At 38.7% G+C, this 21,937-nt stretch overlaps 2 protein-coding genes across 7 annotated transcripts; both read right to left on the bottom strand.

The window, feature by feature from the left end:
- Positions 1-57: 57 nt before the first annotated feature.
- On the bottom strand, positions 58-2,478 carry timm10 (translocase of inner mitochondrial membrane 10 homolog (yeast)). Its single transcript, XM_077719512.1, has 2 exons — positions 2,269-2,478; positions 58-1,542 (listed from the first exon to the last, which is right to left on the bottom strand). The coding sequence occupies exons 1-2, from the start codon at positions 2,337-2,339 to the stop codon at positions 1,347-1,349; spliced, it is 267 nt and encodes an 88-aa protein (XP_077575638.1). The 5' UTR covers positions 2,340-2,478; the 3' UTR covers positions 58-1,346.
- A 474-nt stretch (positions 2,479-2,952) lies between these two features.
- ctnnd1 (catenin (cadherin-associated protein), delta 1) lies at positions 2,953-21,411 on the bottom strand. 6 transcript variants are annotated; one of them, XM_077718579.1, is made up of 23 exons: positions 21,256-21,411; positions 14,981-15,128; positions 12,929-13,003; positions 12,383-12,505; positions 11,923-12,215; positions 11,728-11,818; positions 11,188-11,378; positions 10,826-11,081; positions 10,564-10,635; positions 10,011-10,161; positions 9,725-9,923; positions 9,236-9,353; positions 8,994-9,150; positions 8,128-8,145; positions 7,850-7,918; positions 7,578-7,705; positions 6,981-7,131; positions 6,688-6,883; positions 6,403-6,611; positions 6,141-6,188; positions 5,953-6,035; positions 5,007-5,061; positions 2,953-4,740 (listed from the first exon to the last, which is right to left on the bottom strand). In XM_077718579.1, the coding sequence occupies exons 2-23, from the start codon at positions 15,119-15,121 to the stop codon at positions 4,685-4,687; spliced, it is 2,880 nt and encodes a 959-aa protein (XP_077574705.1). In that variant the 5' UTR covers positions 15,122-15,128; positions 21,256-21,411; the 3' UTR covers positions 2,953-4,684. The 6 variants fall into 6 exon arrangements, with proteins under 6 accessions (XP_077574705.1, XP_077574707.1, XP_077574709.1 ...); XM_077718581.1 differs by having other exon boundaries at positions 6,418-6,611; XM_077718583.1 differs by lacking the exon at positions 5,007-5,061.
- Positions 21,412-21,937: the final 526 nt, after the last annotated feature.

The raw sequence follows: 21,937 nt of genomic DNA, 5'->3' as shown, positions 1-21,937 counted from the left end.
GACCTTACATCGATTTTTTTAATTAACCGCGATATTCGAGTAAAAACTCTACCTGAGTAAGGTGTCATTGATGTTTATAATTCAAAATTCAAGATGTGAAACTGTTCAGTGAGCACATATGCGTGGGGAACTTTTCCATACTCAATAAAAAAAAAAAAACAGTTCCTCATTTTTGCATAACGGTACTAAGGACATTTTAGACCTGGCAAACTATATTCTACATCAGGGGTGGCAAAAAAAGTTAGAGATAAAGAGCAAACATTTTAAAATGCGAGATTCAAAGAGACACACACACGAACACAATTTAAAACATATTATTCACCATACTTTCTTCCCCACTATATGCAAAATATGATAAGAAGCAATGAGTCGCATTCATTTAAGCCGTGAGCCGCATGCGGCTCAAGAGCCACGTGTTTACCACCCCTTTTCGAGAACTTGTGGCTAATAATTGAGGTTATACAGTTAAATACATCACAATTTGAGACCCAAGGACAATGACCCTTGTGCGGTTAAAAGTTGAATACGAATAAGAAAAATTCATGAGTAAATCTAGATTAACACTGTAAGGTTAGAACATTTTTAATTAAACCTAGGCCTGTTTGCGATCCATTTCATGTACTGTATTATAAAAATGAAAATATATATACAACTGAATGAATTTAAAATAAAAAACCGTTACCTCACACTTCATAACCAGGTGAGGCTGAACATACAGTAATCCCTTGATTATCGCGGTCAATGTAGACCAGACATGGCCACGATAAACCAAAAAACGCAAAGTAGCGTCAGCCCTATTAAAAAAATATATATACATATACGTATATATATTTTTTTCTTTCTTTTTTCTTTAAAAATTCAGTGCCGAGTCCTAGTAGAAAGAGGTGGACGGGAGTGGCTTCAGCTTGCGATTTTTTCATTTTTATGAACATTATTTTTTTTACTTCAGTGCTGAGTTCTAGTAGCAAGCAGAGGACAGGAAAATGGCTTCCATTTGCAAGTTTCAGCGTGGATTTTCACATTTTTTATAACCATAGCAAAAAAATACCCCAAAAAAAAACTACGATGTAGTGAAGCCGCGATATTCGAGGGATTACTGTATTAGTCTATATCCAGAGAGGCAGTTTGATTTTTAATGAACAATTTAAAGGCGTTAATAGTTCTGCTCAATGTACCAGGATTATGTTAAATTCTGATGCATTTCCCAGCAGACATCACCAAAATGAAATATTTGCTGTTGAAAGTTCATCCACCCAGGCTAATTTCATTGCCATTATTATGCTTATTTTTCTTCCTTTTTTTTTTTTTTTTAAAGTGTTCGGCATATTTTTCCGCTGTCGGCGTTGCTATCCGCTACCGACAGCTCCTTTCCTCATCATGTCCTCATCTTGGACAGACAGCTCTGTTAGCTTGCGTCCCAGTCTCTCATGGAGGTCAAGATATTTGGCCACACAGCGGTCCAGGCACACAGACTCGCCCTTCGTCAGCTCCGCCTCTTTGTAATGTGGGGGCACACACTTCCTGTGGCATGCACTGGTCATTCTGGAAAGAAACAATTTTGGGGATATAAATATTTCAAGTATTTTTCGCGCAAAAGGAGCATTTGACCAGAGTTCAAATCCAGGTCAGTCCACCTGTGTGGAGTTTGCACGATCTGCCGGGCCTGCGTGGGTTATCTCCAGGTACTCTGGTTTCCTCCCACATTCCAAAGACATGCATGGTAGGCTGATTGGACACTCAAGATTGCCCCTAGGTATGAGTGTGGGTGTGAATGGTTGTTTGTCTCCTTGTGCCCTGCGATTGGCTGGCCATCAATTCAGGGTGCCCCTTGCCTTTGGCCAATAGTCAGCTGGGATAGGCTCCAGCACCCCCCGCGACCCTACTTAGGATAAAGAGTTCATACAATGAGAAAATAATAGTATTTCTAATGATATTATTCTCATTTACTTTAAGATTATTTGGAAAGCACTCCGGAAGCATTTGTCAGATTTCTACATATCTACCTAGTCTACTCACTTTCCTTGGTTATCTGGAATAATAAAAAAGGAAAACTCCGGTTTAACAAGCCTGTCAATAAATCAATCGTGTGCTGGTGTCTGCACCAGTAAGACCAGTACCCAAACACAGAAAAAAATCCTGCATAACTTTGGAGCATTCACTGCGTTTGGGTAATTGATTTCTTATGAGGATGTCGTTTCCAATCATTCAATCAATGACTGGTGTGCAGTACGGCAGTCGCTAGCTCACATTAGCTTAATTCGAATTTACCGGTTGTACATATCAGCCATCATCTCCACCTCCAGCTCCGCCGCCAGTTGCTGCGCTTTCATGGGATCCATGAGTAGATTTAGGTGGTGGCCGCAGTGTTTCTGACCGCAACCTTCGTGATGACTAATTCACTGACGAGTTGGTGAGACTACAGTGTAACCTTCAAGTCAAAAGCATACACGTGCATGTAGTTTCCGCCACCACTTCCGGCGTCAAGAAAGTTGAATTCAAAAGCAGTTGTCAAAAAAGGGACAGTGCGCCCTCTATGGTGGTGGAAAGTGTATTTTTTTTGTACGGCGAGACCAGTATGTAAATAAATAAATGAATACAATTAAACACCTCAGGCATTGACATTAACATTAGGTCATGAACATCTCTTCTCATTTTCAGAACCGTTTAATCTTCATTAGGGTCACGGGGGTGCTGGAGTCTATCCCAGCTGACTCCAGGCCAGAGGTGTCCAGCCAATCACAGGGCATGAGGGGACACAACTATGCACACTAGCACCCATACCTAGGGGAAATTTAGTGTCCAATGAGCCTACCATGCATGTTTTTTTATGGAATGTCCGAGGAAAACGGAGTATCCAGAAAAAACCCACGCAGGCCCAGGGAGAACATGCAAACTCCACAAAGATAGACATGACCTGGATTTGAACCCAGTACAATAATAGTGTCAACAAAGGCAGGCTGGAAAATCTTTTATTAAAAACAATATTCATAGTTACATAATTCATTCATAAATGAGAATGTGCAACTTTAAGAGCCAAGGCAGAGATACTAAAGTGTAGTCCATCTTTTTTAACCTTAAAATGCTAATAACAGATGTAGATTGTGGAGCTTTAAGCTTCTAATTAAGACAGGTTTTCAATCTAACAAAAACAGATTGCATAAGCGTTCACCCAGAGCACCCAAAACAATTAAACCCAAATCAATATTAAAAACATTAAAATTGACAAATATTCTCTTGTGTTTATATATATATATATATATATATTTATTATATGTGCTTTATCTTTTTTTAACTTCCTTTATTTAACAAAAAAATGTTAGGTGTACGCCTACTTGAACACAATCCCATTCAATTCACCTTTCTTTTAAGTCAGTCCACAATTCAAGGCAACTTGAAAATTAGGCAGTTGGCATGAAAAAACTCAATCAAACAGGAAAACATCACATTGTGCTTTTTACCTTTAAATTATCTACAATCTTTCTTTGCACTAGTGTGTTGTTCTGTCCAGAATAAGAGCAGAACTTGAGAATATGGGCAAAAAAAAAGATAACTTATCCCATCATATGCCTGTTTGTAGACTTAAAAGCATGTAGACTGTGTGGCCCACATACAGAGAGCACAAGTGTATTGTTTTCAAAGAAATAATTAAAAAAATCAATGCATACTAACAGATTGTTCCATTCAGTTAAAACCCAAAACTCAAGCGAACACATAATATGACAGAGTGATTACTAGCCACATTATGGTTTGACACGCCCATCATACCAGTCCTGAGGAATCAAGGCACTCCAGTTGGCCCAAACAAACACAGAAACAATTCTGTATTAAACATTCAGAATAGAGACTTGCAAAAAAAAATTGCTTCGGCTGCATAACAAATGTAAAGAATTTGCAGTAAATAGCTCAATTGATCAAATTTCTCAAGGTGAAGATGGTTCTTATTCAATGAATCTTAGAATACCCAAAATATTATATTCATATTGATATCAAATACTGAAATTGCAGCATCCCCAAGGACCATGTAATGGGCTTTCACGAGTAAAAATATTGGATTAGACGTAGATGATGGATTATCACTGTTAATAGATGTCAGTAACGGCAGATGGCAGTTGAAGCAACGGCATAGTTATTTGGCACATGTACATGTCATACAGCACAGAGCAAAAAAACAAAGAGGAATTAATGTATCAAGGTCAATCAAATAACAGTTTTGCAACAATAACAGCTCTTTCTGGAGGCATGAACCTTTAAAGGGAGTCACCTCAATTAATATTGTTCCCCTCAATTTCTTTTAAACACTCATATACAATTTCTCCCATGTCATGTTCTGATACCAACATTCAAAAATCGGGTCTTAGTGTTTCGCAGGGAAGCTGTAGTGTAGTTAAGCATTCTTCTCCCCATGGTACAAAGTTCTTTGGGTCTTTGTCAGACAATACATTTCTTTGTTTTGTAGTTTAAGGGACTCGGTGCGCTAAAAATGGTCAAAAATGTCACAATATTTTTGTCATATAGCCATATCTCTAATCCACTCTTTAATGGGATGTCATTGGCTTGTCAGCTGCTAAAGAAGGAATGTCACTGAGAGAGAAAATATGCTGCAAAAGCATGAGGAGGACAGGGAAAAGTAGAAAAATGGCCTTGTGGTCTGTCCCATTTGTAGTGTTCTGGTCCCTTTGTCAGTTTAGCAGGGGCAGTGGGCGGGAGGATGTCGTTTTGTGATGCACATAATCAGTTTTTCTGTAAGGGAAAAGGTACAAAGATTACATGAATTGCCAGAATAACATATTTAGAAAAAATCTGCATTTCATTAATAAAAAAAAAAATATTCCATGCAACATTACAAACAACTTTCGAGAACAGTTACTACAACACTGAACAATGGAAGCGTGTTGCTGACATGACGGAGGGAAAATAAAAGCCATGCATAGAGTTGAACGCAGCTACCTGCGAGACAGACATACCGATACCATGCGCTGGCATGCACTTAGTGGGTGTAGCCTAACCATCGTAAGAATCCATTAGAGGCATAGAAGCCTGCCTCTCCCCAAAACTCACTCCCTGGGAGATAGAAAAAGGAATGTTTGATGAAGAAAAAGCCCCAGAGAAAATTAGTGGCAGAAAAGAAAAGAGTGAAGGAAAGAGCAAAAACAAGAATATACTGTATTGTTAGCGACAGGGGGAATGCATGTCTGTCACTGTGTGGATTTCAGTTGTTGTTGTTTTGAAAGACATATCTATGATTGTGTTATTATATCTGTTATTTTGAAATTAATATATATGAAAACAATATTTGAGGGGATTGAGAAATACCGGTATTAACAGAAGAAAAGGGTCGTTCGTGTTTGTTAGTTTGTAATTCACGTTGCATATTGACCAAAATATCCCAGGGAAGGATAAATCAAGTGCACCACGAAGACGTGTAGAGGCATGCTTTCTGTGGGCGTATGGGAGCATAGGTCTTGTCTCCCAGTTAAGTTTCCCGTGCTAATGAGGGAACTAGCTTGTGAATCATGCACAACTATGCACACTCAAAGTCAATTCCGCAATACTATTTTAATTAATGGATCTAAATAGCTAAGTGGATGTGATTCTGTTTAAGTGATTTTGCCCAAACAGATTTATAATTCCTCAAGAGCTAATGTGTGATATTCAGGGGTCCTACATTAAAACTTTTGCATGTACTGCAAAGTACTGATGAGGTGAAAAACAAGTTGAACTTTTTTCCCGACAGTGTCAACCTTTATCAGTTTGCTAATGTACAACTTTTAAATACACTATTCTTTTCCATCCACTTCAAAAGGGAATCAAATGTCAGATTATATTTAAAAGAGCAATAATAGCAAAACTCTTTTGTCAAGTACTATATATTTATATTGTATTATGTTATATTTGGACTTTAATGATTTATTTGTTGGCTCGAAAATGTAGTTCATTTTTAGGGCATAATACCTGTACTGCATCCTTATGAACAGGTTCGACTGTGTTTTCCAAAGTGTTTCTTCTCCCTTGCTGGTCCAGTGTGGAGTAGGCATCTGATGGGAGTAGTGTGTTTGTCATTAAATGCCATAATGATGAAACTACTAGTAAATTGAATTGCTTTGAGATGATGAAAAGGTTTGTGTAAATCCAACACTTGCCTGGGCCCATGTCATTCATTGGAATCATTTCTCTTTCACCTTTAGCACCTGAACAAAGGCAAAAAAAAAAGCAATGTACCTCTTTGAACACACAAAGTTTCAGTACTTAACCAGCCATAATATTACAGGGAAAGGGATACAAACGTGGGTGGTGTGAGTTTTATTTAATTATGTGTGGGTTTATGCAAGGAAACAGCAATGGATCGAAAGTGTATTTCAAATAGTTTTGGTTCATTAATCTAGAAAAAAAAGAGTGCAGTACCATTTGCTGTCTGACCTTTGTCTATAAGCGGCAGAGTGCTATCCTCATATCCTCCATTGGTCCTAATGTTGTTGCTGGGAGGGTTGAGGTTGACCATAAAATCAGTCTTTTTCCAACCATCCTTTTCCAAAGTGCGCCGCAGCTCCTTGTAGCCCCATACAGTCTGCAATACGAGCCCAGCTCCACGCACTTCCTTCTCTGAACGATTACTGGTGATGCCAGAGACAGAAAAAGCTATGAGACATCATTTCCTACTTGTTTCTACAGTCCTATAACGACACCTACCCATCTTTGTTAATGAGGACCAGCCTCTCAATTCCTTGTGAGGCTCGAAGAGTCTTTGCGGCTTCCAGGCTCGAGCCTAGCACCTCTTGAAGTGTACTCAACACAGACACGACTGTTGCTTCTGACAGTGCTCGCACAGGTTGACTCTGACCACCACCGGGAAGGTTGGCCACTAGGTGAGGCACTGCGTGTTTACCTAACAGCACATGAGCAAAACAATATGTCACTTGTGTGTCTATTTTAAGTTTAATTGAGGAGTCGAGCCCTTTAATGTAGGGAGATGCAAGCCCCACCCAATAGGTCTCGGTTACGAGCGTCAATAGCCAGGTTGCGGAGAGCTCCCGACATCGCTCGAACCACTCGATCATTGCCGTGGGCCAGTAGTTCAGTCATCATGGGCAGACCTTTCTCTTGGCGTAGTACAGCACGGATATAACGACCATACTGCACAAATACAGATATATTTTCAATACACAATATGAAGGAAGATGTTACAGTAAGGCCATGGACTTTTTTTTTTCTTTAGTATGATTTATGATTTTGGAATGATGAAGCTGTGGGATGCACATTTTCTTATTTGTATCTCTACTAGATATAAATAAATAAATTAGCACTAACACAATTAACTACCGTATTGAAATGTTACTGGAGTTTATCCTGAAATTGTGTTTTGAACAAAATTTGTTAAAAAAATAAAAAAACAGTTTCGATATGCCAACTGTAATGCAATGGACACAGAATTTTTGTACTACATAAACATCCTTGGCTCCTTGCTCAAATCATTTCAAGTGAAAATAAATCAGACCAGATTATGATCCATAATTTAGACTTTTTTGTTCTTATTTTGTGTGTAGTGATATGAAATGAAGTGCTTGTTCAAAAATACGTACCGTCCATCGCCCAGCACACAAATTCTGAACAGCTCCAGCTGAGGCCTCCAAAACGGTGGGGTTCTTTGACTCTTTGAGCAGGGAGGTATAGATGCGGACCACCTCCGGTTGGAACAACAGCTCGAAGCCTACAATGCAGAGGGGGGAGGGCAGATCACATAAAGAGATGGAAAACATAGTACCACAAATTTGAGGGTGTAATGCAGGACAAAAGAATGAGTTCAAAGAGGTAAACAAAACAGTATAACCATGATGATTAAAACTGGGGTTACCTTTAGCAGGTGTGGTCCTCTTAGGAATGTCTATTGTGTCTGTAGCTACATCCTCATCATCTTTTTTTCCTGGAAAATACATTAAAGTTATAGACTATTAGACCAACAAACGACTCGTGCATTCATTCATTGTTAGTAAATTCGGTGTTGCTTTTTTAAGAGATGATTTGAGTATTAGTAAAAGGAAAACACTATCTGTTAACTACTCCTACTGCTACTGCTACAGTGACTACTATGACTGGTAAAGAAGCAGAGTTACACCACGTTAAGGAGCTTACCTTTGGAAAACCACTCATCTGAAGCCCAGCGCCGAAAGGGAGAGAAAAAGTTGAGAGGATCAGAGAAGGAATAAAAGGAGGACTGATGAACAGAAGCATTTAAGCAAAGGGAAACGATCCATAATTTAGGATCCCAATTTGACAACTGCCCAACAGCCATGAATCCACACACCAGAATTGGCAGCTTAAGATGCCAGACATAAAGATGAAGGCAATGGAAGGACAATAAAATGTTATAATAGATTATCAACAGCCTATGTATCGCATGAATCACATGCAATGTTTTTGAAAGTTTATATTTAAAAAAAATAATAAACATAGTTGAACCTTTTTAAAAAATAAATAAATAAAAAAGGCATAGAATAGCTAGCTATGAACTAGACTCAACTTGCACCTAACGTCAAAATATAGATTAAAAACTTCAATATGTGAATAAACACTAATTGATTAAAAGCAAATATAATGTATTTATGTATAGCATTACTGAGCTTAAGTCAATAATTCATTTGTCTAACAAAACAGGGAGCTCCCGTACAACCTCTGGTACTTTGACCACACTGAGAATTACCCATTTAGGATCGTGTATGTTCTTATCCCTTGCAAACGGGAACAGCATGCTAAATTGCATGTGGTCTCATCGGCTTTAGTAACCGCAACCCCTTTAGAAAATCAATGCTGTCAATGAAACACAAACACCAACTGGAATGGATGACCTCTCGCTTACATTCTTAACATTCCTGTGTAAACTTGTAGTTTTGTTTGGACGGACGTGTGTCCCCATAGGCTGAGACTCACTTGTCAGGAGGAACATCATGAAAGTTGGCCTTAAACTGATTGGATGTATTAAATCTCTCAGGAAAACATACCTTTACTCTTGCGTGAGCTGAAACAGCCACCCTTTTGGCTGGACGGGGCCGGGCCCTGGTTGACAGGTGCAGCTTCTTGGTACCGCTCACACCCGGGGATTTCACGATGGACGTGATAAGATAGGTTTCTCAGCAGACACACACTGTTCTCTATAAGCTGTATGAAGATGCGAATATTTAGTAAATATATATATTTTTTGCAGAATAGACACGTAAGATAAGTGGTATTTTGAAAAGACTACCTTATTGTCAACATCTTTACAGTCAATCTGGGACTGAACGATGTACATGAGAGAATCCACCAATCCTGTGCACTCTCTGAGCTTTCGCCTTGCCTCACTTCTCTCTGAACTCACATTTCTGTGTGGTAGATAGTTTACAAGAAGAGGAATGGGAAAGAAATGAATAATTAATAGGTAAATGGAGCACAGAATTGATCAATTGAAAATATGAATCTAAGTGACAAGAATGTAAAATGAACAAAAGAGACACCTGACTTAAACCGGAGCCTACCAAATTTGACAAAAAAAAACTATTTGTTCACATATACAGATGTGCACGTTGTAAAATGAGATATCCCCACCAAAAGATGTTAAGTTACATATATACAAACTACACTGGCATAAAGAAAAATGTATTCAAAGAGGTGTAATAAATTATTATTATTTTTTAAAGATACGGTTTATTTGTTCTGCAATGCTACCTTAATATTTTTTATTTTCCCCTCATACCTCAGGCAACCCGCTGTGTTGGTGAGAGCTGTTTCCCACTCCAGGTGCCTAGGCTTGCAGTTTTCCTCCCCTCCACCATCATTGCTCCCAGGCCCCCAGCCAGAACGAGGCACTATCACTTCATCAGAAAGGGCATGTAAAGCGTGGTCCACAATCTCCATTTTTACAGAGTCATGAGATGACAGGTTCCAGAGTGTCCCTGAAACATTAAAGATTTTTGATAGAAATCTAAACTCCCAAGAAACTTACATTTTACATTCAGATGTGCTGACTGTGTGTAGCTAACCTGTGATTAAGTCAGTAAGGTCCTGGTCATGGGTTTTCCTCAGAAGCCTAATTAAGGCTGGCACTCCATCACAGTTCTTGATGGCTATTTTGTTGTCTGGATCTTTGCCATATGAAATGTTCTTTAACGCTCCACAAGCGGCATAGTGAACCTGTGACATACACAGTTTATCAGATAGCCAAGTGTGAGAACAAATCACAAAAAAAAAAATCCAGTATTACAAAAACCTAAACTAAATGCCCAAAATTCAACACCTATCAGACATACAGCAGCCCTTTAGCATTACTCCATCTATTTATCTTATAGTGTATACTATATAATATATTCAGTTCCTCTAAATAGCAGAGTTCGCACAGTGTTGTGATTACTCAAACTTACATTCGTATTAGTCTGTCACATCTTAAACTAAATTAAATTTGAAATATCACAGAATGTTTTGATAAACTATATTTGGAGAAAATGATGACCTACCAAAACACCCAAAGGCTTATGTAACCATACAAGGCAAACATTCATAATTACTGAAAGACAATAGAATAGAAAATAAATTTACCTCTTTGTTTGGGTTGTCCAGCATCGATACCAACGCCGGAATGCCTTTCATACGTCGAACGTCTGACTTCACCTGAAAATAAAAGTAGCACACTTATATTGTGCACTCACGGTTGAGTAGAAAAGAAGTGACAAAAAATAAACCTCTAATCCGGTCACGATTGAAGACATGGATTTCTAACTTGATTTTTGAACTGGATTTACCATATAGTCTCTTTTAGCACGATCGATTAAGTATGAATGATAGTACATGCTGAGCTTACTTTATCATTCTTATAAGTGAGATGCTGCAGGTATGCAGCAGCATTGCTTCTGACTGGATCCAGACGGTAGTTGAGCATGGCAACAACCTCTGATAAGTCTGGTTGACGCCAGCCACCTGGGCCTGGGGCTTTCCTCAGAGTGCTGTCCAATGAAGCCATGCTTCCTCTTTCACCCTGTGCCATTGGGACACCTCCTCCCCAATAGTACACGTCCCCGGGACCACTCATATCACCATCCAGAGTGCCATCGTAACTCCTGACGAAGAAAAAAAACAGCAGCGAGATAAGCATACACACACAAATGACACATTAAGAATAAATTATTATAGAAAGTAAAGATTTGCATGGCATATACAACTCACCCAGTTCTACGTGGCGGGCCTTGAGGAAAACCATGCTGGTTGCGGGGCACAGTACTGTAGTGCATTGGATGTCCCATGCCATAGTCAGCCTCATCATAGCCCATGCTTCGCCGATCATCCTCCATTCCATATGGATCTGGGGCAAACCTTGGAATTGAGGATAACTCCACTGAGCTTCCCATTCGTCCAACCTAAAAACAGAGGAAATTTAAAAATGACAGGAATTTAACCCTGCATTTGACTTCTGATCTTGGCTTAACCCTGTCAATCAATGTCAGTTACAGTTTGTGATTTACAGGGATCATCAATTAAAAGGCTTAAAGGGGGTAAGAATGCTTAAAATAAAAATTATACCTCTATAAACGCATAAAAGACAGAAGCAATGTGTAATTGTAGCTGAAACATTGCAAAGTAGTAAAACTTGTAGAAGTAACTCATTTGTGGTAAACATACAACACGCTTTAAATTGACAATAGGGTTGCATTCAAATTCATATGCAATTATATGGTACACATTAAGATGGAAAATTGATACTCAAACCTGTGGTTGGGCAGCATAAGGATCTAGATGTCCCCTACTGGGTGCTCTGTAGCTTGGGTCCAGAGTTCGATACCCATCTGCATGGACTGGTCTAATTAGACAATTGAGAGATGAAAAATCTCAATTAAAAAGGAATCAGAATTAAGATACAAGTCAAAAGTAAATGATGACCGTTACAGACTTTCGGTGTGCTACCTGTAGCGATCGTCCATGCGAGCACCCCTGGTGAGGCTTGCATATGTTTCAGATGGGGGAGCAACACGGTAGTCATCATAACCAGCCGAAGGTCCATATTGGTAATTCCGGGGCACAGTGTGGGTGGGGTATTCCATAGGTACACCTACTCCAGGTGCCTGTCTGTAACCCCGGTCTACGGGTGGAATGTAGGCTCCCATTCCCGTCATTGAGCCCCCACCATCCAAGGAAAGTGTGTCAGATATTGAGGGGATAACTGTGCGAGTCTTGGTGGTCTTTACCACTGTTTTTACCTAAAGTAAAAGAGGCAGGGTGGATATGGGTAGTTCGTTAATACTCATAACGTGTAAATACAACAGATTTGGACAAACTAACGTGAATTAGAGGGGAAAAGCACACTTCTACAAATGACATACAACGCCACACATCCATAGGACACACTCATTTGTTTATATCTTACTGTAGTTTCTGTGCGTTTTGTGGTGCCATCGTCATTGGTTTCCACAGAAACCATAGGGTTGGACTCCTGGGGCTCTTCCATTGTGTATGTCTCATGTACCACCTGACCAGGCTCCATCCTGAACTGTACAAATACATTTAAAAAAAGCAACCAACCTTATTTAATAATGGAATGCTTTAAATCAGGGGTGGGCAAACTTTTCGGCCCGGAGGCCACATTGACTTTAAAAATTTGACAGATGGGCCGGGTCAGCACAAGATACAGTTCATATAAAAAACTACTTTTGTTAACAGTACATATGAACCATAAACAGAAAAAAACGACTAAAGTATGAACATACTCATCACTCATCAATAAAGTAAAAAGTATAAAGTACAAAGTAAAGTAAAAAGGAATATTTTAAGAAACATTAAAATGTAATTTTAAAAAAAGCCATCTTGGGAAAAAAAAAACATTATTTGGACAATGTCGGCGGGCCAGATTAAAAAGCCTAACGGGCCGTGTGTGGCCCGCGGGCCGTAGTTTGCCAATGCCAATGGTTCTCACATGATGTGTCCCGTTGATGTAACCCTCGTTAAGTGTTAGCCTCTCTATGTCTGCATCACAGGGGAGACGGCCGTTCTATGAGGAGCAGAAAACATAATTAAAACTTGTTGAAAGAATTAACATACATGAATCACATGTATTCTAAGAATTTGTGAGTATTTGGAGCTACATGCTTGTAATGTTTATCAATGGACTGAATGTTTAGATTTTTTTATCTTTCCATTCCATTTAATAATTAATGCGTGACACCTACGCCTTAAAAGATGTATAGCATTCTAGATGGGAACGGAGTTGACTGCTTTCCGACTAGTGGATGCGTATCCACCAATTGTTTATTTCAACCATTTTTAATAGATACGATAATCATGAAATGAAATATAGCGCATAATCAATTTTTTTTTTTAAACACCTTTAGTTCCAACTCATTCTAAGATACCTAAATAGCCTGAAACCCTTTGAAAATTATTAAAGGCATACCAATTTTGCATGGCATATGTGCAAAACTGGGGAAAAAAAGAAAGAAAAGATAAGACATGCATAGACTTTCCATTGGGATAAGTGGGCGAAGAAAAAACATTTGGCAGCTGGGTAAATATGCCTACATACACACGTAAACACATCTTGACAACTTAAAAGCCCAAAGAGTCCTTCAGAATTCTAAAAATTGAATTTCTATATCTTTCAAAGGGCACGCCCTGGGTGACGTTACGGCGGACTCGTTGCCTTTATCGGCAGGACGGCACTGTGGAACGAGGTGGGGATTTTATTGCAGTTTTTCAATTAGCACAGCCATGATTTGGTCTACATTATCCGAAAAATTTGAGGTATTACTGTACTACAAAGCCAGACTTGTAAAATGATTTAAGGATAAGATGTTTGTCTAGTTTCAAATTACAAAAATTGAGTTGCTGCAATACGGGCAACACCCATAACATTTTGAAACCTAAAACAAATGATAAATATTCATTTAAAAATGGCATTAGAATATCAGGAATATTATCGATTTGTACAAAAATGTTGGGTAAATGCGTGTGTGGGAACATGTTGTTGGAATGAGGGTGACAGAGATATGCTGAAGCCTTTGGGGTATGTAAACAAACAGAGCCAAGATAAGAACAGCAACAGGTTAAATTTGCTTGCCCTCAATACAACAAAGTTACCTCAAGTCCAACTTCTAAACCACCAGGTTGTTACAACAGTTTTAAAATACTGTAGATTTCAAAGTTTAGAAAGAAACATTGCACAAAATACGGATTTTGTATTAAAAAAATAAAGATAAAAAGTCAAATTAATCAATATATGATAATAAATGACTTAAGCAAAATGTTTATTTTTAAATAAAACGCAAACGGTATGAAAAATAAATGATTTATTTTTACACTGCATTACATATCATATCAGTTAGGATGAAAAACCCAACGCCATATTTTTTTTCTGTCAATTAGAGCCTATCAAAAACATTGATTTGATCAAAAATGAGTGTCATCAAAGTGCATGTTGGGAAATTTGAAAACAAATGATTCCATTTCTTGCAAAACACATTCTTGCATTTTTTAAAGTTATCTTAGTGTAGAATCTGAAATATGTGAGACTAACTGCAGACATCTGCATTCGCATGTTAAACATGACGTGCTGTCATTTTGAACCGTTCACAAGGAGTGTGTCCGCTAAGCTGCTAACTGAAAACATAGTAAAAAAAAAGTGCACTTGTCTTGTATTTCTGTCACATGTGGCGCATTGTTTTCAATTTTTTGCATTATTTGCAAATGCTGAAAACCAGGGAATTTGCATGTGTTTTAACCATGAAGATCGCATTTTGGAGAAGGCAGCTATTGGTTAATAGCATGTTAATGTGGTTACCACAACTAAGTATAAATTGTCTAACAGATGTGCTCTTTATTTCAGCTTTCCTTACAGATGGAAATGACAGCTCCAATAAAAAATGAAACCTGGGGTAATGTTAAGCATGGCAGTTAAAGCTTTTTTTTCTCATATTAGGAGACAGCAATGCGCCTTGGGCTTGGGAAGGGAGCTAGGAATACACAATGTTACCTGCATGTTGGGAAGGGGGCGGGGCAAAGTGCCGGCGCACGACCTCCGCTCATCCTCCAGAGCTCGACTCAGCATCTCAAACTGCCTCTCCTGCTCCCGCACAGAGGCCAGCAGGGAGGCCGTACTCGCACACTGCTCCATTCACACACTAAAGAGCAAAGCAGAAGAAAGGAAAGGACAGGGTCAACACCGAAAAGCGAGAGGGATTTAACCATCACCAGGAATCAAAGAAACAAATCACCCACGTAAAAAGGGAAGAAGGTCAGATCCCACAAACAACTGAAAATGGGCGTACTGATCAAGTGAATCTTTAGCGCTAAATCACCAATACGAACTCACACAGAAATGATAGAAAGGAAGGAATTTGAAGTAGCAGTTAATAGCATGAAATATTTAAGGAGTGTTAATGAGGGAATTTGCAAACAAAACTTGAGTGAATTGCAACCCATCCGAAAATTGGAGAGCCGAGCATGCATTGGAACTGGATGAATTTGAATCCCCTTACTTTCCTGCTCAAAATGTTAGAAACAAATGGATGTCGTGTGTGGTAAGATGGTACAAAACATTTTAAACTGAAGCTTGTTAGCACTTCATTCCAAGGAAGCAGTAAAAGTGTGAAGGGGGAAAGTGTAAGCAACACATTCTCAGTTGGCAATGAAAAAAATCTTTCACCATCCAAATGTCAAAAGTGGTTTATTTTGTGGGAATTTATAATTTAAGGACAACATTTTAGAAAAAGACAGTCGTGCCAAATGGTCAGTACACATAAAGTTTGGTACTAAGCAGTCCAAACAAGGTTGTGATCATTCAGCAAACTTGTGCAAAAAAATGTGCATAGTAGCTATAGGACACAATTATGCGTCGTTGACTGATGTAAAGTACCATTTAAAATGATTTATTTTGTGTATTCAATAATATCTGTCGTTTTACTTGCATCTTTTATCATTTTGACCATTTGCAATTAATTGTGTATAGCAGGACAGACAATCAATTTGGCATCACTGTTTTGCAAACTGCTTTTTAAAAACGCATAAAAATGTTTTAAAGTAGATAAAATATCCTTCGCAGGTACATTCATTTATAAGAGAGCAAATGAGACCTGGAGGCACTTCCTTCAAACACCCGTTAAGAATTGAGTGACATGATCTTGGCTCTCAAACTGATAAATTAAAATCATTATTGAAATTCATTGACACTCATACTAGATTAAACGCCGTCTGTAGTCTGGTTTGAAAAAATGTTTTTTTTTGCTTGTCCTTCTCCCATCTTTAAAATTAAAAAAAAAACAATTAAAAAAAAAAGAGATCAATACAAAAACTTTAAAAAGTAACATGGCATAAAAAACTAAAGGAACTATCATTGGAATTGTAAACCTCTTCTGTAATCTGAGGTGATGTGATTAGAGACATTTTTTTTATTTTTTATTTCTGCTCAATTCCCCTTTGGGTCCTTTGACATGGCCACAAATTTAAGGGACAAGACCAAGCGACACACAAAACCAGACTGCCACCACCTATTGTCATACATTCCACAGTAAGATTGAGCATGTCATATCCTGTCTCAGAAGTTGAAATCTGACCTAATAGGGTTGTCATTCCATTCTCGTCTTTTGACCACCCTAACACCTACTTAATTTTAAAGATCATTAAGTTTATCTTATATTAAAGTACAGTGACAAAAAGGAAAAAATAGCCCATTCTCAAAAATGAAGGAATTTGAAGGAATGTGCCAGCACAATTTTATGACGGAAAGCAACAAAGAAATTATTGTTATGCGACTTGACTGCAGTTGATGTAAATTGTGAAGAGAGCCAAACCATTCAAGTCCTAGCAGGACCTAAGTGTGCTACTCAGACCTTTTGTTTTTCACACAGAGGAGAACAGCCTCTTAAACCTAAGTCCCACAAACATCTATATGTCTGTAACTATCCATATCTAACCACTCCACTCCACTTAATAGAGGTCCATTCTTCAGCATTATAAATGGCTTTAGCCACTTCGAAGGCAGTATTGGACATTAAGGCTAATGGTTTCTGCTAGCAGTACATCGTAAATTCACTAAGCAGCACAGATGTCGATTGAACACTGGTAACATTGTAAGTGAAAGAACAAGTTCAAATTATCCGCCAGATTGTAACATACTCTTGATTTTTATAAATCAACTCACTCATCCTGATAACAATGGAACATGAACACTGCGCGAACACAGCAGAGGTCAAGCAATGATGAAATGCTGCAGCAGGTTGGCCAAGTGCACTGCTGACACAGCTTCATTTGAATTGTCATACAGAGATTTGGCCTCAGTGCATTTCACGTGTTGCCGTTGGCACACACCCAACCACTACTGCATTTACCATCCCGACTTCATCCAATGATCTCCCTCCCCGCCCTGTGGTCTCCAGTATGGTGGTGGCATAGCGAACACATGCAAATATGATTACAAAGACAGACATTGGGGAACTCCACAAGGAGGATGGGAGTTTAATGCTATGACAGAAAAATCACACAGTAGTCAAATTCACAAGACCTATTAGCACCTGGTTTTCTCAATACCATAAAAGAACGTAGTAGGATTTTTCAAGGGATAATAACATGGATATGACCTTGTTGGAAGAGATATCAAGTAGGGAAACCACCCGCCAATGTAAAAATTTACTTCTTTGACAGATATACAACTATAGGAAAGATAGGAAGAAGAAAAACAACAAAAACAACTAGATGACAGATTACACCCTCTTAAACAGTCTCTGTGCCTCTGAGGACAGTGACCAGTTTACACAGTGACCTCACATTACAGGGACAGTGAGTGATCCCTTTGTTCTATATGTGTGCTTTAATTTGTCTGATAAAGCTGATAGTGCCTGATTCAATTCAATTCTCTTATCAATGCAAGCATTTATCCTTGACAGTGGCTCACTGGAAACAATCGCACCAAAGAAAGTAGCCACAAGGAAGAGTCAGAGCAGAGCAAAATAATCACTCCTCAGAGGCATTTTGCAGCACAAATAACAAAACTGTCTCACATTAGGATAGAAACGGGTATATTTTCACCCCCACAAGTAGTACAATTCGTACACCTGTTGAAAGTGAGCTCCTTCTTGATGACAACAAAACCCAGCTATGTTTCTTAAGGCCTGGGGATGTGTTAGCATTTCTATGAAAAAAAAAACAACTTGCAAGGGTCTTCTTGGCTAAAGTGTAACATTTGTTATTTTATCAATAGCACCAAGTGAGCTAAAAAACCAGCAAATATGAAAGTCAAGTTCAAACTGTAAGAACAGACTTTTCAAAATGCCTAAAAGTTTCATTAAAACTTGAGACATGCCAACTAAGATTCCATCAAATGGCATCTCTGAAACAGTTTGATTACTAACAAAGCGGTATGTAAAAAGTCGTTAACCGACAAAAAAATGTTACATAACAAAGTAGTCATTTCATTGGCTAGATTTATTTATCTCTCTAATCACCCTAAGATAAAGGGTCACTACAAGTTCTTCATTATTAAACAAATATAGCCCTATACCTTAAGAGAAATAGAAAAATGGCATGTTAGAAATTCTAAATCCATTATACTAGAGCCAAAAATTCATGTAAATCGGGACAGACTATCAAAGATGTCACTCTAGTAAAATGTTTAGACTTAAAATTTTGGTGTAACCGTTTGTTGAAACTCATAAAACAATAAATTCGGAAGAAACTGAAAAGACGTAATCAAACACCCAAAGCGGGAGCATTAGGAAAAAAGTGCAATGCAGGAAACCAGAAACCTTTAGCTCACACAGCTTTCGAAAAAGCACTTGGTATGAACGAGACTCATCACGCTTTCCTCCCACTTGCAGAGCAAAATGACGTGATCGCTAGTCAAATAAAACCACACATTGCAACCTTTGGAAGGGAGACCGGAAGGGAGATAACCTAGGACACCAGACATAGAAGGAGGAGCGACAAAGAAAAACGCCAGCTTGAGAGGGAGAGACACACCCATGGTTTGCAATGAAAGGCCGTTATTACTGAGGCTCACAAATGATAGCCCTGCCTAAAACATCAGCCTGAAAAGCAGATTTCCATCTTTAGGGACTACTTAAATGAGAATAAGTTCTTGTGCATAGAAAACCCCATACACAAATGAAACTGTGTGGACGTATCTGAACAAAGGGGCTTGTTCATACCTGTCCCTACTCTTTGGCAGCTCTGTTCCAGCAGGTAAAAACAGTCAAACATGTAGGCTATTGGGTAACATACGGGGCATGTCCATACCACATTGAGCAAAATTAAGCAACTTGAACCCTGTGCGTAATGTATTCCCCGCATTGATTTAACACAAGAGTCTCGAATTCGGGTTGGGTCGGGGGCCGCTTTAACGTCAACTCAATTTCACATGGGCCGGACCATTTTATTTATAATATTGAGATTTTTTTTCTGCCGAAATCGGATTAAAAGAACTGGATTAAAAGCACTAATATTCAGATTTTTTATTTGAGCTTTTTTTCTTAGTAAGGGAAAGCGTCCTTTAATCATGTTTTTCATTTCAAAAGGAAACAAAATATATTTTTTTAATTATGTTCAATATTAAAGTGGAAAACTGAAAATATTTTTATATTTTTATTTTTAGATTTTACAAAGCGCTTTTTGGACAAAACACACAAAAGAAAAAATGTATTAAAAAATTGCAATTATTGATTTGATAAGGGAAAAATCAGGAAATATATTACAAAATCTCATCTCATTTTCTGAACAGCTCTATCCCCACTCACAGGGGGTGCTGGAGCTTATCCCAGCTGACTTGGGCCAGAGAAAGGGGATACCCTGAATGTTGGCCAGCCAATCGGAGGGCGCAAGGAGACAAACAATCATTCACGCTCACACCTAGGGGTAATTTAGAGTGTCCAATCAGCCTTCTATGCATGTCTTTGAAATGTGGGAGGAAACCGTAGTACCTGGAGAAAACCCACACAGGCCCGGGAACAACATGCAAACTCCACAGGTAGACCAACCTGGAACTGAACCCAGATCCCTCACTGTGAGGCCGACGCACTAACCACTCATCACCCCAGGCCGCCATGCATTTATAATCTTCATTTGAATTTGATCCTAAAACAGAAAGTCGGCACTCATGATTTTATTTTCGGATCGCACAAAATGATGCGGCGGGCCAGATTTGGCCAGTGGGCAGTCACTTTGACACCTGTGATTTAACACATGGCAGAATTGAACCATTGATACCACCGTGCTCAATACCAAGTGAGATCAAATCCCTACTGATCCCACTGTAAATTGAGAAGGTACAAGCCTATGCAGAGGGACTCTAAATAATGAATGGAAACATGCCTGTTATTTTGCCACACCCCATTCAGACCAACACAACAGGTTCTCTTACTTTTCTCGCAACCACTCCTGCTTTACCTGGCTGGCAACACCTTTGAACACATTTGAAGCTTTTCAAGTCCAACCATAACTCGTTTACACCAAAGAGAGGCGAGTTTTTTGGGGGGATCAAATCACCATGGCATTGTGTCAGCTCACAGGCAGACGGAACTGGACTTTGACCAAGAACTTTATAGTCATCGGCAATGTCAGCTAGTCATTTTACTTCCGTGTCCTCTAATGTCACACACATTCCTCGTAAATAAACGACTAAAAAAGGCAATGTAGCCTGAAAAGAGCTGTATTTTCTTCATTTCTGACACCACAAAAAATGACCATGAAGGTGGAAATTTTACAAATGGTGACAGTTGTCACCAATCATTAAGGAAATAGACATTGGCGTTCCATTGCTATTAAAACAATTGTATATAATATATAGGTATACTCGTGTTTTTACAGTACAGAGGGGAAGAAAAAAAGAAGACACTTGATAGTAGTCGACAGGAACTCACTAAACTTCAACGTTAGCTTCTTAGCTTAGCTTGCTAAGAGTACAGTTCAAGCAAAACACGTCACCAGAACTGAAGATGTTTTTTTTCTTTCCCGGCACGCCTTAAATACTGACACACGCAGAGAAAGATCAATGACCGTTTCGCTGGAAGTCTTACACTGGTTTTAACATAATTTGCAACTCCCTGCGATGTCGTTTCGGGCCTCTACAAGCCTACTACGCTCAGAGTCCAAAATCGACATCGACCCGCAGTCTCGGGAACAAGTGAGCTCGCACGGTGCGTTGAGAATACGCAAAGAGGAAATCGAGGAATTGCGCTGGCGCAATTGCTCCGAAAACAGATCCGATAAACTACCCGCAAGTACGCGATCGCTTAAAATCAGAGCGGAGAAATCACCCACCTATACAATTTCTTCCGTGCCGGGCTTGTTGTTCACTTGACTGGGTTGAGGTTTGAGGGTTCTTCCTCCTCTGCTCGGAAGAGCAGGAGGCGGAGGGAGTTGGACACCCAGAGGGAAGCTACACTGATTTATTTTGGAAGAATATTTAGTATAACGTGTGGAAGCTATCATGTACTCTACAAATGCATTAGTGGAATAGGTTGATTTGAAAAAAATAATAACTTGCCGACGACTTTTCGCTCATATTTCGATCACCTTGCTGAAAGTGTTGCAGCACTGCCCTCGTGTGGAAACTCAAGAATTTGCATGTAGCGCAAAGTTGATAATACGTATCAGTAATAGAGTGATTGTAATATTGAACAGTCAGATGTTCAAAATATGTATGTAAAACAATTCCTTTTAAACCCAACATACATATGCTATAGTAAGTGTACAGTACATGTACTATGGCATATGTATGTTATACACTGTACCTATAGAATTTGTAAATAACTTAGAAATTCAGTATTTGATATTGTATGTATTGGAATGGAAATAAAAGTAATTCTCAAATTGAGTGTATTTTGTGTTAATTGAAGAGCACACTATTTGAGGGTATTCTTTTCCGACAAAACTGAATAAACAATGTTGCAATAATAAGAATAAATAATTTAAAAAAAAATAAAAAACGTTTGAATCATGA

Source organism: Stigmatopora nigra, chromosome 6 (assembly GCF_051989575.1).
Source record: "Stigmatopora nigra isolate UIUO_SnigA chromosome 6, RoL_Snig_1.1, whole genome shotgun sequence".
In the NCBI taxonomy this organism is placed as follows: domain Eukaryota; kingdom Metazoa; phylum Chordata; class Actinopteri; order Syngnathiformes; family Syngnathidae; genus Stigmatopora; species Stigmatopora nigra.
Note: the sequence above shows the minus strand (reverse complement) of the source record. Positions and strands in the feature narration are given on the sequence as shown.